A 19297-nucleotide genomic window follows, 5' to 3' on the forward strand; every position below is an offset into this window, starting at 1 on the left:
GCATAGATGTTGAAAGTTGTATAAAACATGTCCTTGAAAGACAAAAATCTGAATTCTATATCCAATTCTGATTTTCTGTTCCCTTTTTCTGCTTATTTGAGAATTAGTTGAGAATGGGAGAAACTGTCAAACTTATGTTCCTTACTATTACTGAAGATTTTTAAATGTGAAAAGTGATGTGTCTGTTCTTTTATTAGCTGTATTGCTGGGGAAGCAGTTGCTGAAAGGAAAGAACACAGAAAGGTAATTGGCAAGATGAGGCTGCACTGTGGCCTTGGGTTGCGGGCATTAGGAAGCAGCATTGTCCCCAGTCCGGGCCCTGCAGTGTACCTGGCACTGTTCTTGTGCTGGAGCTACCGAAGTGAACAGAACAAGCCCCAGTCTGCCAGGTGCCTCCCTGAGGCATGAAAGGCAGGGAGAGGGAGGTGCAGGCCGGGCGCCAAGGGTGGGGAGTGGAAGAGTCAAGGTAGCAAGAAAGAGTTCAGTCCCGGACCCAGTGCTTCTGAGGGGTCTGGGAGCCAGGTCTGGGGTAACGGGAGTGTGGTAAGGCCTAGCCTTGGGCCACCAACCAGTGGAGCACTGGAGACAGCACTTAAGGGCAGAAGAGGGGCCTGGGAAGGGGGCATGAGTGGCCCTGGAGGAAGAACCCAGCAGAGATGCAGGGAAAGCAAGGCAGCTGGAGGACCAAAGCTTTCCCCACCCAGCCTCTTACCGCAGGGCAGAAGGTATCTAGCAGGCACTGTGTCAGAGCTCTTACTCCAGTGCTGCCCAAAATACACCTACACTTTGTTGTTGCTGGCCTGCTTCTGTCCAGCTGATTGAAACCTAAATCTGAACTTACCTATTCTTTTGTAAAAATCCACATACTATCTATAAACCTTGTGGGATGTTCACCCTTCATCAAGTTCCATTGTGGTGAATTATCAGGACCTATTTTCCTTAGACTTTCAGCCTGATTTTTGTGTTTGTATCAAGCAGTGAGACTGAGATGACATCCTGTGGGACACGGGGTGTTACCCAGCCCTCAGTGACACGGGGAAGAATCAGGTGCTGAGCTGACTGGTTTGAGTGGAGCCCTCATTATTTTATTCCATTTGAGTACTTCCTGTGTACAAGGCACATTTTCATTTCTTCCTCAGAGTAACCCAGCAAATCAGGTGCTATAATCCCCATCCTAGAGATGAAACCAAGGCCAGAGAGGTTAAATAACACATCTGGGTTCATATAGCCTAACTTTAAAGGCCCTATTATTTCTTCTGAATTGTCTTTCTCTAATAATTTTAATTATTACATACTTTTACTTATTAAAAAGGGATAGATGGTCCTTAGGAATGGTTTGTGTTGTAAAATTTCTTTGTAGGCACCCTCTTTGGATCAAAAATGTATTCTCTTCAGAAGTTTTCTGTCACTTTTTTCTAAGTTTGAGTTTACTTGCCCAGGGTCACACATGAAAGAATGCTCTTCATCTTCTAGGATTGCACCTTCTAGTGAAGAACAGGCTGCAAACAAGGGACAAATGATACATTATGTGAACCTAACTTGGCTTCCCAAAGTTGCAGAACTAGGAGAGAGTAGAGGCTGTGCCCTGTGTGGAGCCTCTCCTGCCGTCATTTCTGCCCCTCAGCTCTGGTAAGTGGGGCAGCCCAGATAAGGAAGGAGAAGGAAGGGGCCCCTTCTGCCTGCTGATACTGAGCCTCTGCCTTCAAGAGCCTGGCCCCTCTCCCAGCCCGGCCCCTCACTCCCCAAAACTCCTTACCATCCAGGCCTTCATCCTCATTCACTTGCGGGCTCCCCTTCCTTGCCTGAGCTCTTTCCCACCCTGTTGCAGAAATACCCTTTATACCAAATACAGTGCTAATTCTGAAATTTTGTAAATTCATATCCCTTCTAACAGAGTTGTGGGGGTGGGGGAGGCCCTAAAAATAGTAGTATGTGTGAATTCATATATTTTTTAAGGGTAAATATAACCTGAGACAAAGGATTCACAGTTAACAGTAAGAAATAGTATTTGGCCTTAACATATACATTAATTCTAGAAGCTGCCCTACCTAGGGAGCTTGAGATACATTTCAGTTTCTGGAATAATGCACACCACATTGGCAGTGGCTGGTGGCCTCTGGGGATGGGAATAGGGATGGGAGAGGACAGGCTGGGAACTTGGATACACTTCAGTTCTGTTTTGGGGTTTTTGTCTAAATCAGATAATGTGTCACTTTTGTAATTAAAAAGGACAAATGTGGTATGGGTCAGTTGCCCCAAGAACACACAAATTACACCATTGTACCCTGTACCAATTCACAGCCACCAGAAATTGCACCCTCCTACTCTCCAGTGCTGCACTGGCAGCAGGCCAGAGCCTACGTGGGAGGGAAGCCGAATGGACATGGAGTAAGTCACCAGGGAGCGCCTGCTGGGAAAGCCTCACTCCCCACCGAGCCCACAGCTACACTTCTCACCTGCAGCGTGTGCTTGCTCTTGGGTCGTCTGTCTGAACGACTAGCCTGGGGGTGCTACTCTCCCATCTTCAACACCTCCCAGAATTTAGTAAAAATCTCCCTAAAAATATATTGAATAAGTCCATGAACAAACATGGCCAGTCCTCATTATCATGATTTGTTCTCTTTCTCCCCACCCCATCCCCACCTCTCCCACCAGCAGTAGAGTGGGTGGGCCGGGAAGGCAGTGAACGGGAGAGGATAGAAGAGAAGGGCAGAGCAATGGGGAAAGAACCCTCTGCAATTTCAGAATTCTGTTTCTGTTAACTATTATGCACTTGAAGAAACTCGCTAAAATGGGGTTATAAATTATGGGTGTTCCAAATTTAATAAGCAAAAGAAGAGTAGATTTTTCTTTAATGATATAAACTGTGATTATGTAGCTCACTTAGAACCTAGTACTTAAAATCTTATTGCAATTGCTTTGTAAACTTCAGTGTATATAGGTGTGTACCTTGTTTTGAAAATATAGAATATAGTAATAGTTAATGTGTAAAATTACAAAACAGATTGAGTGGCACCTAGTTATGAAGGATTTTTTCCTAACTAAAGGAAGGGGAAGGTGCCTGCTGAAGTCCCTTGATTCCACGGAGCAGTATGTCAGAGCTCTGAAGCAGGACCCTTCATGGGTGCTGTTGCTCTGCTTTAAGTCTGCACAGTGTGACGTCAGGAAAATAATTGCTTGGTTTCAGCAGAGCTCACCTTGGAAGACAAATAATACAGCTGGCCTGGGCATGGATGGGCATGTAGCTGTCCACTTTTCCCAACACCAATTATTGAAGAGACTGTCTTTTCCCCATTGTATATTTCCATTGCATTGTATATTCCCATCGTATATTAATTATTAATTGACCATGTATGCAAGGGCTTATATCTGGGCTCTCTGTTCTGTACGCTGAGTCCAGAAGGCCTTTAAGCTGTAAGAATTCCTGGTCAGGGTGAGGAGCCTGGCCAAGGGCAGACTGGGCACCAGGCTTGGTTCCTCATGTCCAGATCAAACCACCTGGTGGAAACTCCTCACACTTAATATATATTATCAGATTTCAACCCCTCACATTCTGTCCCAAACATGAATAGCCTCAACAGTCTGCCCAAGCCAGATTCCTGGGTGGTGTTCTCAGATCATCCCTTTCCCACCCTAACCAATGATTCACTTGTTAATCTGACAATCTGTCCTAACAGGCCTCCTGTCCTGGAGCTCTTAGGATCAACCAAAATCCTTAATGTGTATTAGTCAGATGTCGATTCAGCTTCAAGGGAGAGAAAACCCCAAACACAAATGGCTTAATCAAGATAGATGACTGCAGATAGGCATTCCAGAACTGGTACCGGCTTCACAAATTTGTCAGAGGCCACATCCTTTCTACCCTGCTGGCCTGCCGTCTTTGGCATACAGCTGCCACCTCGTGATCCAAGACGGCTGCTTGAATCTCCCAGCCAGCAGAGGGCAGGACAGGTGAAGCTAACCACTTCATTCCTGAGAGGTCTAAAGCCTGCACTTGGAAGCCACAAGAACTCAGCCAAGGTCTTAGTGACTTTGGGCAAGTTACTTAATCCCTCTCAACTGAGTCTCACTAGGATGGGTACAGTAGTAGCTTCAGCTTCATACGCTTGTTATTAATAAGAGTAGAAGAGATAATCCATATAAAGCCTCGTACCTGGCACTTAAGGGCTCAGTAAATGTAGTGGCAATTGCTACTATTCCTCTTAAATTTGTTAACCTGTCAGTTCCATCAGAGTGACCCTGAGGAGAGGAGCAAAGGAACCATGGCCTTCGGGCCTCTCACGCCTCTGCAGATGCGCCCGCTGTGGGCCTAAGGATGTGCCCTGTGGCTACCGCCATCCTGCCGCAGCACCATCTCGGCCTTTGCAGCTTCAGTGGCTGTGCTTGGTCTGGAGCTAGAAAAGACATCTGCCTCACATCCGCTACCCAGTCACCCCTTAGCAGCCGCTTCCTGTTGCCCCCGTGGGTCACCACACGCCCTCTGTCAGGTCCCTACCTAGATCTGGAGGGCACTGCTGTGCTCTGTAAACGGTTCGCCACCCCGTGTGCCTCTGCTGAGGGAGGAGCGAGGTGGGAGGGTCCATGCAGCCAGTTCCAACCCTTCCCTTAGCCTCCCGAAGCACCGCACCAGGAGCTAAGCCTACTACCCGGAATCACCAAGGGGGGAGGGTAGTTGAAAAGAATTAGAAAATTTTTTATTTGTCTGTTAAATATTATGCCTCCCAGAACAAAGGAAAATGAACTGTTCTCAAGAACAACCCATTCCCTGGCCTTGCTCCTATTTCAGGACCCTCACTTTCCCTAGGAGGCACGATCTCTTCAGTCTGTCTTTGTTGGGGTTCCTTGGAAGATGCTGGCAGTACCCTCAAACATACCTGGGTAGAGTTTAACACAAAGACTATTTTCAAATGTGCATTTGTGGTGAGGGAAAGCAGGGAGGGAGAGTGAGGACTTCTGGGGCTAGAGGAGCATAACCGCCCCTGAAGGGTTCCGAAGGGGGAAGTTACTGGGATCCAGAGGAGGAGCTCTGCGGAGACGGCCTGGAGCACAGGAGACAGCCAGCCACCCGAGGGGACAGCCTCACCCTGGTCTGCCAGGGCCTCTCGGGGGGTCCTGCTGGAAGCCGACCAGGGCGCTCTCTTGACCACATCCACCGAGGTCAGCCTGAGGGAGCAGAGCAGGGTGGGAGAGAGAGGACAGTGGACTGTAAATGGAAACTACCCAGCATAAATCCTCTAGTCTTCAAAATTGCCACACCCACCTCTTAGGAAAACCAGCCCCTTCTACTGAGAAGGACTAACTTCACCAAGGAAGCAGTCTTCAATAGTCTGCAGTGACCACCAGCAGTGATTCTCCCAAAGTCTGAGTTCCTCTGTCAAGAATAACACTGAGGGGTAGAGGGCTTGAAGGTGGACTTTGGCCAATCCACAGGGCTGGAAGACTTGGATGTTTCAGAGACCGGCCCCTTCTGAGGTTTTCCTGCCCATGGGAGGCAAAGATGTGCCTTCTCTCTTTGGTCTGGGGGCTGACCACTTGGGTTACTTTGCCAGGGCTGCTGTAACAAAGTACCACAGGTGGCTTAAACAACAGAAATTTATTTTCTCAGTAGTTCTGGAGGCTAGAAGTTCAAGAGCAAGCTGTTAGCAGGACTAGTTCCTTCTGAGGGCCAAGAGGGAAGGCTCTTTCCAGGCCTCTCTCTTTGGCTTCTGGATGGTCTTGTCCCTGTGTCTCTTCCTACTGCTTAACCTCTGTACACATCTGCATCTGAATTTCCTTTTATTTCCTACAAAGACACCAGTGATACTGGATTTAGGCCCACCCTAAAGAACTCAATTTAATTACCTCTTCAGTCATTGGTCTGCTCATGACCCTTGAAGTGATGCTTTACTTTAGGCCAAATAAAGTTTAGGGCAGGGCTTCTAGCCCTCCCCCTGTCCAGAGCAAATACCCAGGCGTGAATATAGTTTCGTCTAGGTTTTAGGATTACGGGTAACATTTGCTGTCTTTATTCCTTTTCAAATATTTATTGAATATTAGGCATTAGGTACTGGGTAGGCTTTAGGGAGGTCAGTGGGAACAAGACAGGGTCCCTTCTGTGTCAAATTGGGGGTTACAGCCAAGGAATGAGGCAATGTGCCAGTCATTGTGACAGCAGCAAAGCCCTATCTGGGCTCACATGCTGCCCCAGGCCTGCTGTTGAGCATGGCCAGCAACACAGATTTTTCTCTTCCTCCAAGGGGATTTTCTCTGCCTGTCAGTGATTTCCCCATGACCCACACTGCAGGGTGCTGTGGACACTGTCTCCTCTGTCCGGGTGCATTTGGGTCTCTGTCACCCTGTCTGTGCGCCCATTGGCATGCTTGGCTGCTCAAGCCACTTGGCAGAGGGAGGTGCAGAGAGCCAGAAGGGTCTGGGGCTTACTCCTGCCCCTGCCCCTGCGCCCGAGCAGGCCTTAGCCAGTGCTGGAGGGATGCTGGTGCAGGGGTGTGACAGCCCAGAGGACAGACAAACTCGGAAAAGAATTTACAGTCAAACCTCATTGTTCATGGATTCTGCATTGCAAAATCACCTCTGCACTAAAATTTACTTGTAACCCCCAAATCCATGTATGTGGTGCTTTCATGGTCATTCATGGACATGCATAAGATCAGGCCACACACTGCCTCCTGTTTCAGCTCTCATACTGTAAAAAAGTGTTCTTTTTGAGGTCTCTTCAATGCCACATTTTTCACATTTTTGTTGGTGTGATTTTGCTATTTAAATGACCCCAAGCATCGTGCTGAAGGGCTATGTTCCTAAGCACAAGAAGGCTGTGATGTGTCCTATGGAGAAAATACATGTGTTAGAGATGCTTCATTCAGGCTGTAGTGCTGTTGGCTGAGTTCAGTGTTAATGAATCAATAATATACACTAAATAAGGTGTCTTTAAACAGGGACTCACATAAAACAAGGTTGTGCATTGATCAGTTGCCACAAATACGACCAGAGGCTCCTGGGAACCTAACCCTGTATTTCCCATGGGATCAATGATTCCATCCATATTCCCTAATTCAGTGTTGGTGATGATTTTATAGAACAAAACCACCATGAATAATGAGAATCCACTGGACGTTCCAGACTCCCCTGTGTGTTCAGGCCAAGGCTGGCTTCTCCCCAGTACTCCTCTGGCATTTCCCACTCCTTTGCCAGGTTCTCCTGGGAGCACTTTCTTAATAAATGACTTGTATGAGATTCAACATCTCAGAGTCTGATTCTGAGAAACAGGGCTTGGAACAGGGGTAGCACTCTTGTCTCCTTGCTCCCAGGCAGTTCCTTAGTCCCTGGGAAATCTGTTCTTCCCTCCTTCCCCAACACCAACTCTGTGTAATGCAAGGTATTGGGAGGGTAGGGTGGTCAAGCCACAAATAACAGGGCCTGCTTATGCAGTTGCTCAGACAGTGGACCCCCACACTTCCCATATATCACACAGGATTGTTCCCAGAGCAAATGAGGTGTGCCCATGGTGACTGGCATGCCCCATAAACAGTACAGGGACATTTTAAATTAACAGGTTCACTCCCTATATAAGGATTAATATCATCATACATGACCTGTACTGTGGTTCAAGGCTCTACTTTCTAATCACTGTCTACTGTCCTCTTTTACTTTCTTTCTTCATTGATTTTTTTAAAAATTTTTTATTAAGGTATTATTGATATACACTCTTATGGAGGTTTCACATGAAAAAACAATGTGACTTCATTGTTATTTATGTAATGTGTTTATTGTCTGTCTGTATTATGTGTTAAGTACTACCCACACCTGCCCTGTTCTTAATCTCTGTGACAATTTTTTGGTCTAAGACTGCCAATCCCTGAAGTTTGCACCATCTTTTACGTTCTCTTCACTCTTGCTTTCCATCCATACCCAGGCTGGTTTCCATGATCTATGAAGACACTTTCTCCTTTGCAAAGGCTCTCAAAACCTTGCCCCTCATCTCCCTCCATCCTACTCACAAGGCAAAACCCCAGTCCAAGTTGAACCCAACCTCTGTAACTCAGAAGCAACTAATCTCTGTTGGAAAAAAACCAATCACATAACCAGGTTGGCTGGTTTAAGTTCAAATTTATGATCCTCAAACTTAAAATGGACTTACTATTGTTCGGCAACCATATTTTCCTGATAAACTTGCTCTTCCATCCTCTGAAACAACAAGATAGGAGTCTCGGTCATGTCTTCTTCCCCAGCCCCCACTCCAGCCTCACGTTCAGCTGATCATCTTCCACATCTTACTGGGAAAATAGAATCCTGAACTAGTTTCCTAGGGCTGTTGTAACAAATTACCACAAACCGGGGTTAAAACAACAGAAATCTAGTCTCTCACAGTTCTGGAGGCTAGAAATCCAAAATCACGATATCGGCAGTGCCATGCTTCCCCTGAAGGCTCCAGGGAAGAATCCGCTTTTGCCTCTTCCCAGCTTCTGGTGACTGCTGGTAATCCTTAGCGTTCCTGGATGTGTGCACATCATTCCAGTCTTTCCCTAGTTGTCATGGGCTTTCCCCCTGTGTGTCCATGTCTCTCTGTTCAAAGTTCCCTATTATAAAGGCCCCAGTCATTGGTTAGGGTCTACCCTAGTCCAGGCTGGCCTCACTTTAATTTGATTACATCTGCAAAGACTATTTCCAAATAAGGTCACGGTTATAGTTTCTGGGTGGACATGAATTTGGGAGAGACACTCTTCAACTAAGTACAAAGGCTGCCCTCACCTTCTCACGAGGCTAGATCCAAACCCACCCTTCCTGTCTTTCCTCCTATTGTGGAAGAATGTCCCTACCAAACAAAACCCCCCCATTTCTGTGCAGTCTGCTCCCCTTTTGTTGCTGCAAGTTACTCCTTCACCTGACATCAACAATCACCCCACTGGACCATTTACATCAAAATAAAACTATGCATTAGCTATGAATATCTTAAAAGACAAACAAAAAGCTTTCTTGACCCCATACCCCCTTCTAGTAAAGTCAGTTGTTTCCACCACCTCCCTTACTTTCCTTTGCAGCAGCACTTCCTACAAGTATTAACTCCATCAGCTGCTTTCACATCCTCACATCCCACTCCAGTCTTTGTTCCTACCATTTTCTTGACAGGTGGCCTCCGCTGTGTGGACATCTTTTGTTCCCGGCCTCCTGAGGACTTGTAGAGTACCTCAGTGGGCTTCCTTTCAGTTGGCCTTAGGATGGTTTTGGCCAGTAGGGAGCTCTAGAGGATCAGAGAGAGAGGAATGGGACATTTGGGAGCTTATTCCTTTGGTTTCCTTTCTTTCAGGCTGACTATGTATCTTGACTGAAGGTCACTGTTCCTCTCAAGGTGTAAGGAATTAGATGTCTTAATTCTTCTGTGATCTAGTAATTGCTCCCTCCTTTCATCCTTACAGGTCTTTGAATGGTAACTCTATTGTTACTGGGCCCAGATTACTGCATTATTCCTGATGATTTTCTTCAACTCTGCCCATACCTTTGTAAATAGTCACTCTACTAAATCCTTCTTGTATTTTCCTAATTTGAGTGTTGCCTACTGGGGTCCTGACTCATCTCCACATCACTGAATCCCTTGGTCACCTCTTGGTGGACTCTAGTAAACCATGCCTTCTGGGATTCCTTTGTTTAGTTCCCTAACCACGTTGACCCTCGGATAGGTTGTATGACTTTTTCAGCTAACGGAATATTTGCAAGCATGATGTAAGCCGGGACTTGGTAAGTGCTTACACACTGGGGCTTGTGCTCCTGGAAAATGTCCTCTTGGAGCATCTTTCTACCAGTTGAGCTCCCAGCTGAACTGCAGCCACACGAGTGACTTCAGTTATACTGTATGGAGCAGAAGAAATACCCAACTGAGCACAGTCAATTCACAGAATCATGAAAAATAAATCATTGATTTTAGCCACTAAGTTTTGGGGTGGTTTGTTGTACAGCCATAGATAAAACATTTCTCTTTCAGTCACTTGACAGCACTCAATGTAGTTGACCATCCCTCCTTGAAATATTTGAATTCGTTCTGGTTTTCCTCCTACCTAACTGGCTGCTCCTGCTCAGCCTTGTTAGCTCAGTCAGCCTCCTCTAGCAAAGGAGCAGATCCTTGGCATTCTTCTCTTCTCAATTACATTCTCTTACTGGGTATCTCATCCAGTCCTATGGGTTTAAAAACCATCTTTATGTTCACAACTCTAGGACTGACTTCACAGATCCAGTGCAGATTGGACATTTCCACTTGGATGATATCCTCTGACTCTTCTTTCTCAAAACCCTTCATAATCTGTGTTTTAACAGGGACCCTAGGATTTGTTTTAATCAAGTATGGTGAGACATGCAAACATGGAAATGATTGTTATGAAGGAAGATATTTTTATACTCACAGATCTCTAGAAACCGGAGGGCTATGCACCATGCAGGGCAACACAGGGAGTCATCAACATAGGCCAGGAGACAGAGGGAGCTAGGGGAAAATGTGAACAAAAGCTTTACTGTGATTTCCAAGAGAAGTTACAGGTGAGGCATGTGTGTGGTCTTCCAGATTCCTAGAAATATCTTAGAGCTTTTCAAAGTCCCAGTGGACATCTCATTTCTTCGGTTTTTTCTTTTAAACTTGTTGGTTAGTTTATTGTTTGCCCCAACTGTTATCCATTGCCTCAGCTAGTCAAGACGTTAAAACATTCAATAAACAATCTCTGGGGAGAAGCCATTAGGCTTGGGCTAGCTCCAGTGAGGTTGAATAAATACAAGCCTTCCCAGGAGAGTCTTCCAGGGAACCACCAGGTCAAATAATGACTTTTTGGGGGCTGAGGCTTTCAAAGAGATCCAGCCCTGTTCTGCTATCTCTGGTACAGGTACCTGGAATGTGAGCTGTTGGTTTTCCAGGCTGCCATGGAGCTGAAGAGAAAGAAATAGTGAGGTAGGGCAGGGACATGGGACAAGCATCCTAGGATGAAAATGCCAAGATATAATAATATAGTAAGAATGGGAAGGTCTCCATCTTAAGACTAAAACAGTTCCATCCTAAAAACCAGGGAGTTAAGGGGTAAGATTTCTAACATACTCTTTGGTACTCAGCCAATAACTGACCCTATTTTAGGGCAGAGTGAGCAGTCCTAACTGATAACGTTTCCAGTGCTTGAGGGTAACCACTATCTTGGAGAAGAACAGGATCAAGAAATTCCTTGTATTAAGTTTATTTAACAGACTTATCTAGAGGACTGACTGTGGATGGTAACATAATGTCTCTCACTGGAGACAGACATCATGAGACCACATGTCAAGCCTATGCCAGCCACCCACCTGCATCCCCCACCCTTTGCCCCATTCCTGAAAGCCTTCAGACTGAATCCAAAGCCTTTGAGTGTGCCTCCTCTGAGGTTGCCCTCGCTCCCCTTTCCCTTTCTTCAAGTGTGTATTTTTGCCTTAAAGACTTCTCACTGCTCAACTTCTTACTGCGTTTTTGTCTCCTTGCTCTTTCAGTGATAAGTGTCTTTGTTGCTTTGCTGTTTCACTCAATTTTCTAGACTTAAGCACAAGTCTTCATTCTCTCTGTCCTACTTCAGGCAAGTAGGGAGGGGCTACTGAGATCTCTGATTTGGGCTTGCAAGTTCCCATCACCTGAGTGATCTGGACAGGACTGCAGTTGTACGATCATGTTCTTTAGTGGCCTTCCTGAAACACCTGAGTGATCTGGACAGGACTGCAGTTGTACGATCATGTTCTTTAGTGGCCTTCCTGAAAATCTCCTTTCTTTGCCTTGGGGAAGTTCTTAACATAAACTCACTCCATCTGGTGCTCTGTAGCTCCTCCAAATCCTCGGGTGGTTGGGGCTCAGTTCCCACGCTATGCAGATCCAAGTGGACACTGGACGCCAGGTGACCCTGGCTTCAGGAGTTGGCAAGAGGATCTGCCCTATACCAAGAAGTTCAGTGAGCTTCCCTTTCCTCCATTTGTTTCCCTTGCTTTCTGCTGCCTGCAAGGGAGCTGCCACTCCCTGCTACTCTCGCTTTAACAAATTCCTTCCTTACCTACACTCATCTGACCTGTCTGATAATTCGGAGCAAAGAACCCTCCCCTGACCTAGTGTGCCAATGCAGCTGCCCAACAATAGGACTAGGTAAGTTAAAATACTGCAAAGCTTGATATTCTCACTTAGATTCTGCTGTTTTTCTTTAGTAAATGCTAAATGATATGCTGCAGGACTTTGTAATTTCCAGAGCTCTGAAAACACTGATTCTGGCAGTGATTTTCGCCACTTTCTCCTTGTATGAAAGGGCAAATTTACAAAGTCTCTACAGCACCATTTAACTGACATCACTATTTCTTTTTTAAATGTTATTTTATTGCAAAACAATATCAAAACAAAATTAGAATTTTAATGAAAAATTAATTTTACATAACTAAGTGAACACCCCATAATTAAATCCAAGTGAAAAACTGCCCCTCATCTCATCCCAATTTATTTTCATTTGTCCATGTTACTATCTACTCTTCATCTATACACATAAGATTTTTACATTTTTTGTAGTAATATGACAAATAGGATTTACGTTTATTTTAAGTACGTCTGTTTTCTACTTTTCTAGTACCTCTTACTGCTCATGCCCTACAAGAAGTGTTAATGCGAACAGTTCAGTGTGTCCTTCCTCCGCTTTCTCCTCGCCCCTTCAAAAATATCCTGCCACATTCACACACAAATAGGAGTCTCTTTCTGCTATGATTTAGACTTTTCTATACAGCCTTCTTTTTTCACTTAACAAATTATGGATGTCTTTCTAGGCCAAGAGACAGATTTAAGGCAGGCTAGTTAAAGCTGATTAATAGTCTGGATACTGATCAAATACCTCCCCCACATAAACACTTTCCTACGTAACTTTACTGCTGTTACTTCTAGAAGATTCCCAAAAGATTGCTAGGTTAACGGTCACGGTCACGCACATTTAAAATTTTAATAGCTATTCCCGGAATACTTTCACAAAAACTTCTCTTACAATTCACATTTCCCTCCGCAGAGCAGGAGAGTGTGCCTAGGGCCTTAAACATTCGTTCGCTCTTTATTAGGCAGGGATGAGTTACAGATATATCTGCTTTCAAAAAACTGATAAAAAATCTGACACGCCTCATTTCGTTTAAAGTGAGGGATTCACTGCACGTACTTTAGATAAGTAACATTAAAGCCCGTTTCGAAACTCGGAGCGATTGTTTTCACCCGGCTGGGACCCAGGTTTGCCGTCGAGGGCGCGCGGCTGTGACTTCACGACCTCTGAGCGGGGTCAGCAGCTGGCGGACATCCGGGCGCTCCGCCGACGCGCGCGCAGGGTCCCGCCGCTCGCGGATAGCCGGCCCCAAACGCCCGGCGCACGCGAGGGAGCTGCGCACGCCCCCGCCGTCGGCACCTCACGCCGTAGGTGAAGGCGCGTGCGGAAGAGCGAAGCGCTGCCCCGGGGGAAGTGACTTCTTTCAGGCGCTCAGGGCACCGCTTTTAGGTGCTCTGGCGGCTTCCGACAAGACGGAGGATCTCTCGGTCAGACCGCGCACAGCTGGGGCGCTGAGGCCGCAAGGCCCCTCGCCTCTCAGCGGCGGGCTGGTGGGCGTGGCGTCGCCTCACGAGTTCAGTTTTTCGTCGGCCCTGGAAAGCTTTCAGTTTCGTTTCCAGCCGACGCCCTCAGCCCTCGGGAGCTGGAGCTTCGGGGCCAGCTCTCCTTGGCCGCCGCCGGCGTCCAGCCTGCCGCGTTTCGACCCCACCGCGGCGGCCATGACGCAGGTGACCGACGTCGCTGAGGTGGCCCAGGTGCTGTGCGCGGCCGGGGGCGCCTTGGAGCTGGAGGAGCTGCGGCGCCGCTTGCCGCGGGGCGTCGACGCGGACGCGCTGGAGCGGCTGCTGAGGGAGCAGGGGCGCTTCGTGGTGGTGCCGCGGGCCGGCGCGGGCGGCGCGGGGGCCGTCCAGCGCGTGGTTCTGGCCGCCTCCGCGCTGCGACTCTGCCGCGCGCACCAGAGCGCCAAGCAGGGCTGCATGGGGCTCTGCGCGCAGCTGCACCTCTGCAAGTTCCTGGTCTACGGGGCCTGCAAGTTCTCGGCGGCCGGGTAAGGCTCCCGCGGGCCCGGCCGGCCGCTGGGAGAGGGGGCGGGGCGGGGGGCGGCGGTGGCTCGCGTCCCAGCCGGTTTGGGGCGCTTCTTAAAGTCTGAGGAGACTGTTAGGTGGCCGTTCCCACATGATTCCCCTCCGCGAACCCTTACCGGGCACTTCCTGAATACCTAGCATTCTCTGAGGTCCTCAGGGTCGGGCGGTGTACCCCGGGCTTCCGAAATCCCGGACTGAGGGGCGCGGTACGGGGCGGGACACCCTGGGGGTGGCGGCTCGGGGGTGGGGAGGAGGGGAGCGGCGGCCCGGGCTCCGGGAGGGCCCTTCCGAAGAAAAGGGGCTCCACCTCGCTTCTTCCACCACACCCTGGTCTCCGGAGCTAGCTTTGAGGCCACCCAGCCCAGGGGTCCCCTAGGACAAGCCGGCCGTGGCTTGTGTTGCGTTTGGAATAAAATGAAAACTGCTCACTGTTCATCCACGAGACCCCTAGGGACCTGGTCCCTGCTGTCCTCTAGCTCCGCCCCACTTGGTGCCCTTAGGTTCCTGGAACATTCCCAGCCTTTGCTCATTGGGTGGCCTTTGCTCTACCTGGAATGCCTTGCCTGGTCGGGCCAGTGAATCCTTCCGGCTTCAAAGTCACTTTCCTTTTGAACCCTTTCCTTCTTCTCCGTCACAGTGTTAGGGTTACTTCACTCGTAGCCCCCCCCCCCCCCCCGTTGCCTCCATTAGTATGTAAACGCTGTGGGGACAGAGGCCCTGCTGTCTTGGCCCTGGCTGCCTGTCCCCCCACCGCCCGACCTGCACTCAGCTCTATGCACTGCACACAGCCAGCGCTCAGAAATTTGTGGAGTGGATTAATGAGGTTTATGATAAAGAATTTGGACCTCACCCTGAAGGTGATAGTGGCCAGTCAAATGGCAGAAGAGAGCAGATATCAGGTCTGCATTTTAGGAAGTTACATTAGTGGTGTGGATGGTGATTTACAGGAGGATGTGATGGGCACCTGTTTGGAAGCTAGTCCAGTTACTGAGAAGAATTCGTCACTTTCTTTTGTTTTCTTCTTCTTCTTTTTTTTTTCTTCTTAACACAGTAGACATTATTTTTTGCTCATAGGCCTACTAGTATGGGATAGGCATCTTGATCCGTGCAGTCATTTAGGGACCCACTGTGGCTGACCAAGGCTTTGCCCTCCCCAGCCCATGGCTCTAAGGCCTTTCTGGGTATCAGGTTCCAGAGAGCAGGTGAAGTTGCACAGTAGAGGTTCCTATGGTCCAGGTCTGGAAGCAGTAGAAGATGGTCTTCCACTCATTTGTCCTGGACCACAGGATGTCTCGTGACCCTGCCTAGATGCAAGGCAGGGTGGGAAATAAAGTCCTAGGGAAGCAGCTGCCCAGAAATACCTAGATTAGGCTATCCCAAGGCCCCAATAACTTCTTAAGAGGAAGGCATGTATGTGTGAGAAATTGGGAAGAGACGGGGTTGGGAGTATGGTGACAAGATTTGAGAGAGGTAATGACTCAGCTTTCTTATTGTTGGCCTGGAGATGACTCTTGCTTTTCTTTCTCATTGTCTGAGAGAGCAGGAGAGGATTTTGTTTTGGAGAGTGCCCAGGGGTCAGCTCTCCAAGTCTGAAGCCTGGGAGGACAGCCAGGGCCCTGAGGTGCAGGTTTAGGGGTTCATGGGCTGTTCATATATCATGGCTGCAGTCCCTGGAGTGAGTCAGTTTGAGGTGGAGGCTGAGGGTGAAACTCTGGGGAAATTGGGCCTGCGAGGACTGGTAGAGAAGAGGCACCTCAGGGAAGAATGAGGAGAAGCAGCCAGAGGGGAAGGCAGACAGTAAATGGGGAATGGGTGGTTCTAATAAAGGGGATAACTGGTGGATCTTAATGTCTTCATTTGTCAAAATAAAGCTGGCAGCCCTTTTCTTAGGCTAGCCCTCAAAATTTGGGGTCAGGTTTTATTTGTCTTGGAGATCTAGACATCTGGTATTTACTGGCCCAGATGATTCTGAGCTTTCATCTTCGTTCTTCATCTTTCCCTTTTTCTTGGGGTTCACAAAAGTTTCTTGAACTCTCCATTTCTGACTTCCTAGGTCACATAAGGGAGAGTGGGTGTGGTCAACTGTGCTTTCTATGCTTTTCCTACGACTCTGCTTGTCTTTCTGAACCACAGGGTCAGCTGTTTCAGAAATCTCTCATCACTCATATGTTCGCTCATTGGTGACAGTTGGGGAGGGTCCCAGGTCACTGACTTCCATCCTGTGCTCAGGAGGCAGTGAGCATAGTGGTCAAGAGCACAGCCCCAAGACGAGCCTGCCTTGTTCAACCCTGGCTCTCTTTCTTGCTAGCCGGGTGATCTTCAGCAGGTTTCTTTATATCCAAGCCTCAGTTCCTTCATCTGAGGGAGTAGAATAGTAATATTACCCACCTCATAGGGTTGTTGAGGACTGAATAAGTTAACTCATAAAATGTTTAGGCAGTCTCTGGCTTGAGGTAAATGCTCAACACATTTGGCAGCTGATGTCATTACCGTCCTCCTCATTATTAGATATATTTGGCTCTGCAGCACCAAGTTATTAGCCCCTTTGCCTAGAATGTTTTCCTTTCCTTGCCTGGTTCCTCAACCCTAAGTATTTGGCACAGGCTTTACACCTTCCAGACACTCTCCCTTGACTGCATCTGTAATTCTGGCAGGCTCAGGTGTCCCTCCTTTCCATGCTGATGTGTTCTGAGCCCAGCTGACCTTGCACCTCCCTGGCCATTTTAGACCCATTTCTGTCTGCCACTTCCACAGAAGAGAGGAGAGGAGAGGAGTCAGGATGACTCCAAGGTTTTTGGCCTGTGCAATGGGAGAGGGAAGTTGCCTTTTACCGAAATGGGGAGGTGTGGGTTTGGGGGAGTTGGTAAGGTGTTCTGTTTTCTTTTGAGATGCATATAATAAATAAACATGGCCTATGAGGTATGAGAGTGTCTGAACCAAGCTAATGTTATTTGCCTGACGTCTGGATCCTGGTGACCTGGGCCATCATTTCAAGGCTTATCTTTGGATCATCAGGGCATGGCCCAGTGCAGGGATCTCACTGAGTATTCAACAGGGGCTTGTTGATGGGAAGAACAGAGGAGTGGAGCAGAGAAAAGGCCTGGGCCTCGGGCTTGTGTGTGTTTGTGTATAATAAACCTGTAACCACAAGCTGTCCTTACTCATTTATTCAACCAATGTTAAAATGTCATGACTGGTATGCTGTGACTCTTCTTTGGGGAATGGTTCTGTCATTGTCATCAGGTACTTGCTGAGAGGTGCTGTCCTGGGACCTAGAACTCGCAAGTTACTGTCTCTGCCTTTGTAAATAAGCATTAAGTTTTCTGTTACACAGACATGCTGGCTTTTCTCTGGTGTTACTAAAAAATGTCAGGGACTGACATTCCTGATAGATTGTCTTAAAAACTCATTTTACTGGCTGTGTTTGTTTGCTTGTGTTGCCATAACAAGGTACCACAGACTGGGAGGCTTAAACAACAGAAACTTATTTTCTCCTAATTCTCGAAAATGGAAGTCCAAAGCCAAGGTGTCAGCAGGGTTGATTTCTTTTGTGGTTTCTCTTGGCTTGTAGATGGGCATCTTTTCCCTGTCTTCCCATGGTCTTCCTTCTGTCCTAATTTCTTATAAGGACACTAATTAGATTGGATTAGTGGCCCCCTCCCTCGACCTTATTTTAACTTAATTACCTCTTCAAAGACTCTCTAAAAATAGTTATTTCTAAGGTTCTGGGGTTAGGACATCAACACAAGAATTTTGGAGAGTTGCAGTTCAGCTATAACACCAGCTCTGCTTCTTTGCAGGAAGAACTGTAGGAAGAGTCACAGCTTGACTACTGATCACAACCTCAGTGTATTGAGATTTCATGGCGTCGACCATCTCAGCTACAGTGAGCTCTGCCAGCTCTTGTGTCAAAACGACCCCTGGCTTTTGCCGGAGGTGAGTTCTGGGAGAGAGTGTGTGTGTGTGTACAAGGAATCACATAATCAGGGGGAGAGGCCATAAGTTTGGAAGATGGGAAATACTATGGCAGATGAGAAGCCTAGGACAAGCCAAGGACCCTATTGTGACTACTACGGTCTGTCTGAAGGAGATCTGGATTGAATTCCCAGCTCTGTTGAATTTTAGACCTGTGACCTTGGGCCACCCTTGCCCCTTGAAGCCTCCCTTCTGTGTCAGTTGAGCTGGTACCTCCTTTACAGGGTTTTTGTGGGTTTGGGGAGCCTGTATGGTCAGTGGTTGCAGCAAGATGTTATTTACACAGAGCTGAGAGACTACAGCCAGCCCCTCCCTGTCTAGCAGGACTTGGAACCACGCAGGTATCGCTGGATCCGGGAGGTCTGTGGGGAAGCTTTCCAGAGCTATTGACAGGCAGATGATGCTCTTTCTACCAATTCAGTAACACCCAAGGATTTTATTTGGTATGGATTATCATATGCATTTCAGACATTAATCACTTGAAAGCTTACTACAATGGTTCTGTACTAGTTTGGGTCCTACAAGAAGCAGACATCAGGATGGGATTAGAAGTGTGAGAGATTTATTGTTGGTGGGGGAGCCTTGGGGTAGTGAATGGTAGTGTGGCAGGAGATGGGGAAGGAAGGGGAGCAGGTAGGAAAAGACCCTGACTGCAGCCCAGTTTGAAGAAACCTGCCTGGCCAGTGGGAAGTTCCGAGCTAAAGTCGCTGTTGGAGGTATCCTGCATCTCCCCAGAAAGGCTGCTGTTTTGTTGGCTGGGAGCAGCCACGGGAGCATGGCCTGTCTGTGGTTTGGTTCCAGAGGGCAGCAGCCTGGCTGAGTGTTTATTGTGCTCTGCAACAGATCTGAGTGGCGTGTTCCTATTGCCACAAGGTTTATGAGATGCTCTGGCACTGTTTCTGGGATGAGGCAACAGATTAAATTGGACACATAAGTCAGTGGATGACTGCAAGGTGCTGGCTTAGATACTCTAATAGAGTCAAAGCTGTGGTCTTGGGGCATGGTTTGGGCACCAGGGAAGGCATTCTGGAGTAGATGGTGCCTGCTCTGGGCTGAAAGATAAAGGCCTAGGAAGAGGGAGGCGCAAAGGGGAGGGAACTTGGCATGAGAGGGGACAGCATGTAGGTCAGCACAGCTTGGATTTAGTTTGGGAGTCTAGAGAAAGAAATGGGTGGCCAGATGCTCATCCGCACA

At 47.8% G+C, this 19297-nt stretch overlaps 1 protein-coding gene and 1 long non-coding RNA gene across 2 annotated transcripts in view; one reads left to right on the forward strand and one right to left on the reverse strand.

The window, feature by feature from the left end:
- Nucleotides 1–85: 85 nt before the first annotated feature.
- LOC108405196 (uncharacterized) lies at nucleotides 86–13580 on the reverse strand. The gene is made up of 5 exons (XR_001855109.3): nucleotides 13164–13580; nucleotides 10389–10468; nucleotides 9110–9235; nucleotides 8135–8181; nucleotides 86–5163 (listed from the first exon to the last, which is right to left on the reverse strand). It is a non-coding gene; the product is annotated as an uncharacterized lncRNA (long non-coding RNA).
- The window catches only part of PARP12 (poly(ADP-ribose) polymerase family member 12), a 39024-nt gene continuing 33305 nt past the window's right edge, over nucleotides 13579–19297 (forward strand). The window contains exons 1-2 of the mRNA XM_036994543.2: nucleotides 13579–14091; nucleotides 17929–18064. Coding sequence (XP_036850438.1) covers nucleotides 13763–14091; nucleotides 17929–18064 — 465 coding nt within the window. The 5' untranslated portion in view covers nucleotides 13579–13762. The remainder of the gene's footprint in view (nucleotides 14092–17928; nucleotides 18065–19297) is intronic.

Source organism: Manis javanica, chromosome 6, assembly GCF_040802235.1.
Source record: "Manis javanica isolate MJ-LG chromosome 6, MJ_LKY, whole genome shotgun sequence".
NCBI lineage: Eukaryota > Metazoa > Chordata > Mammalia > Pholidota > Manidae > Manis > Manis javanica.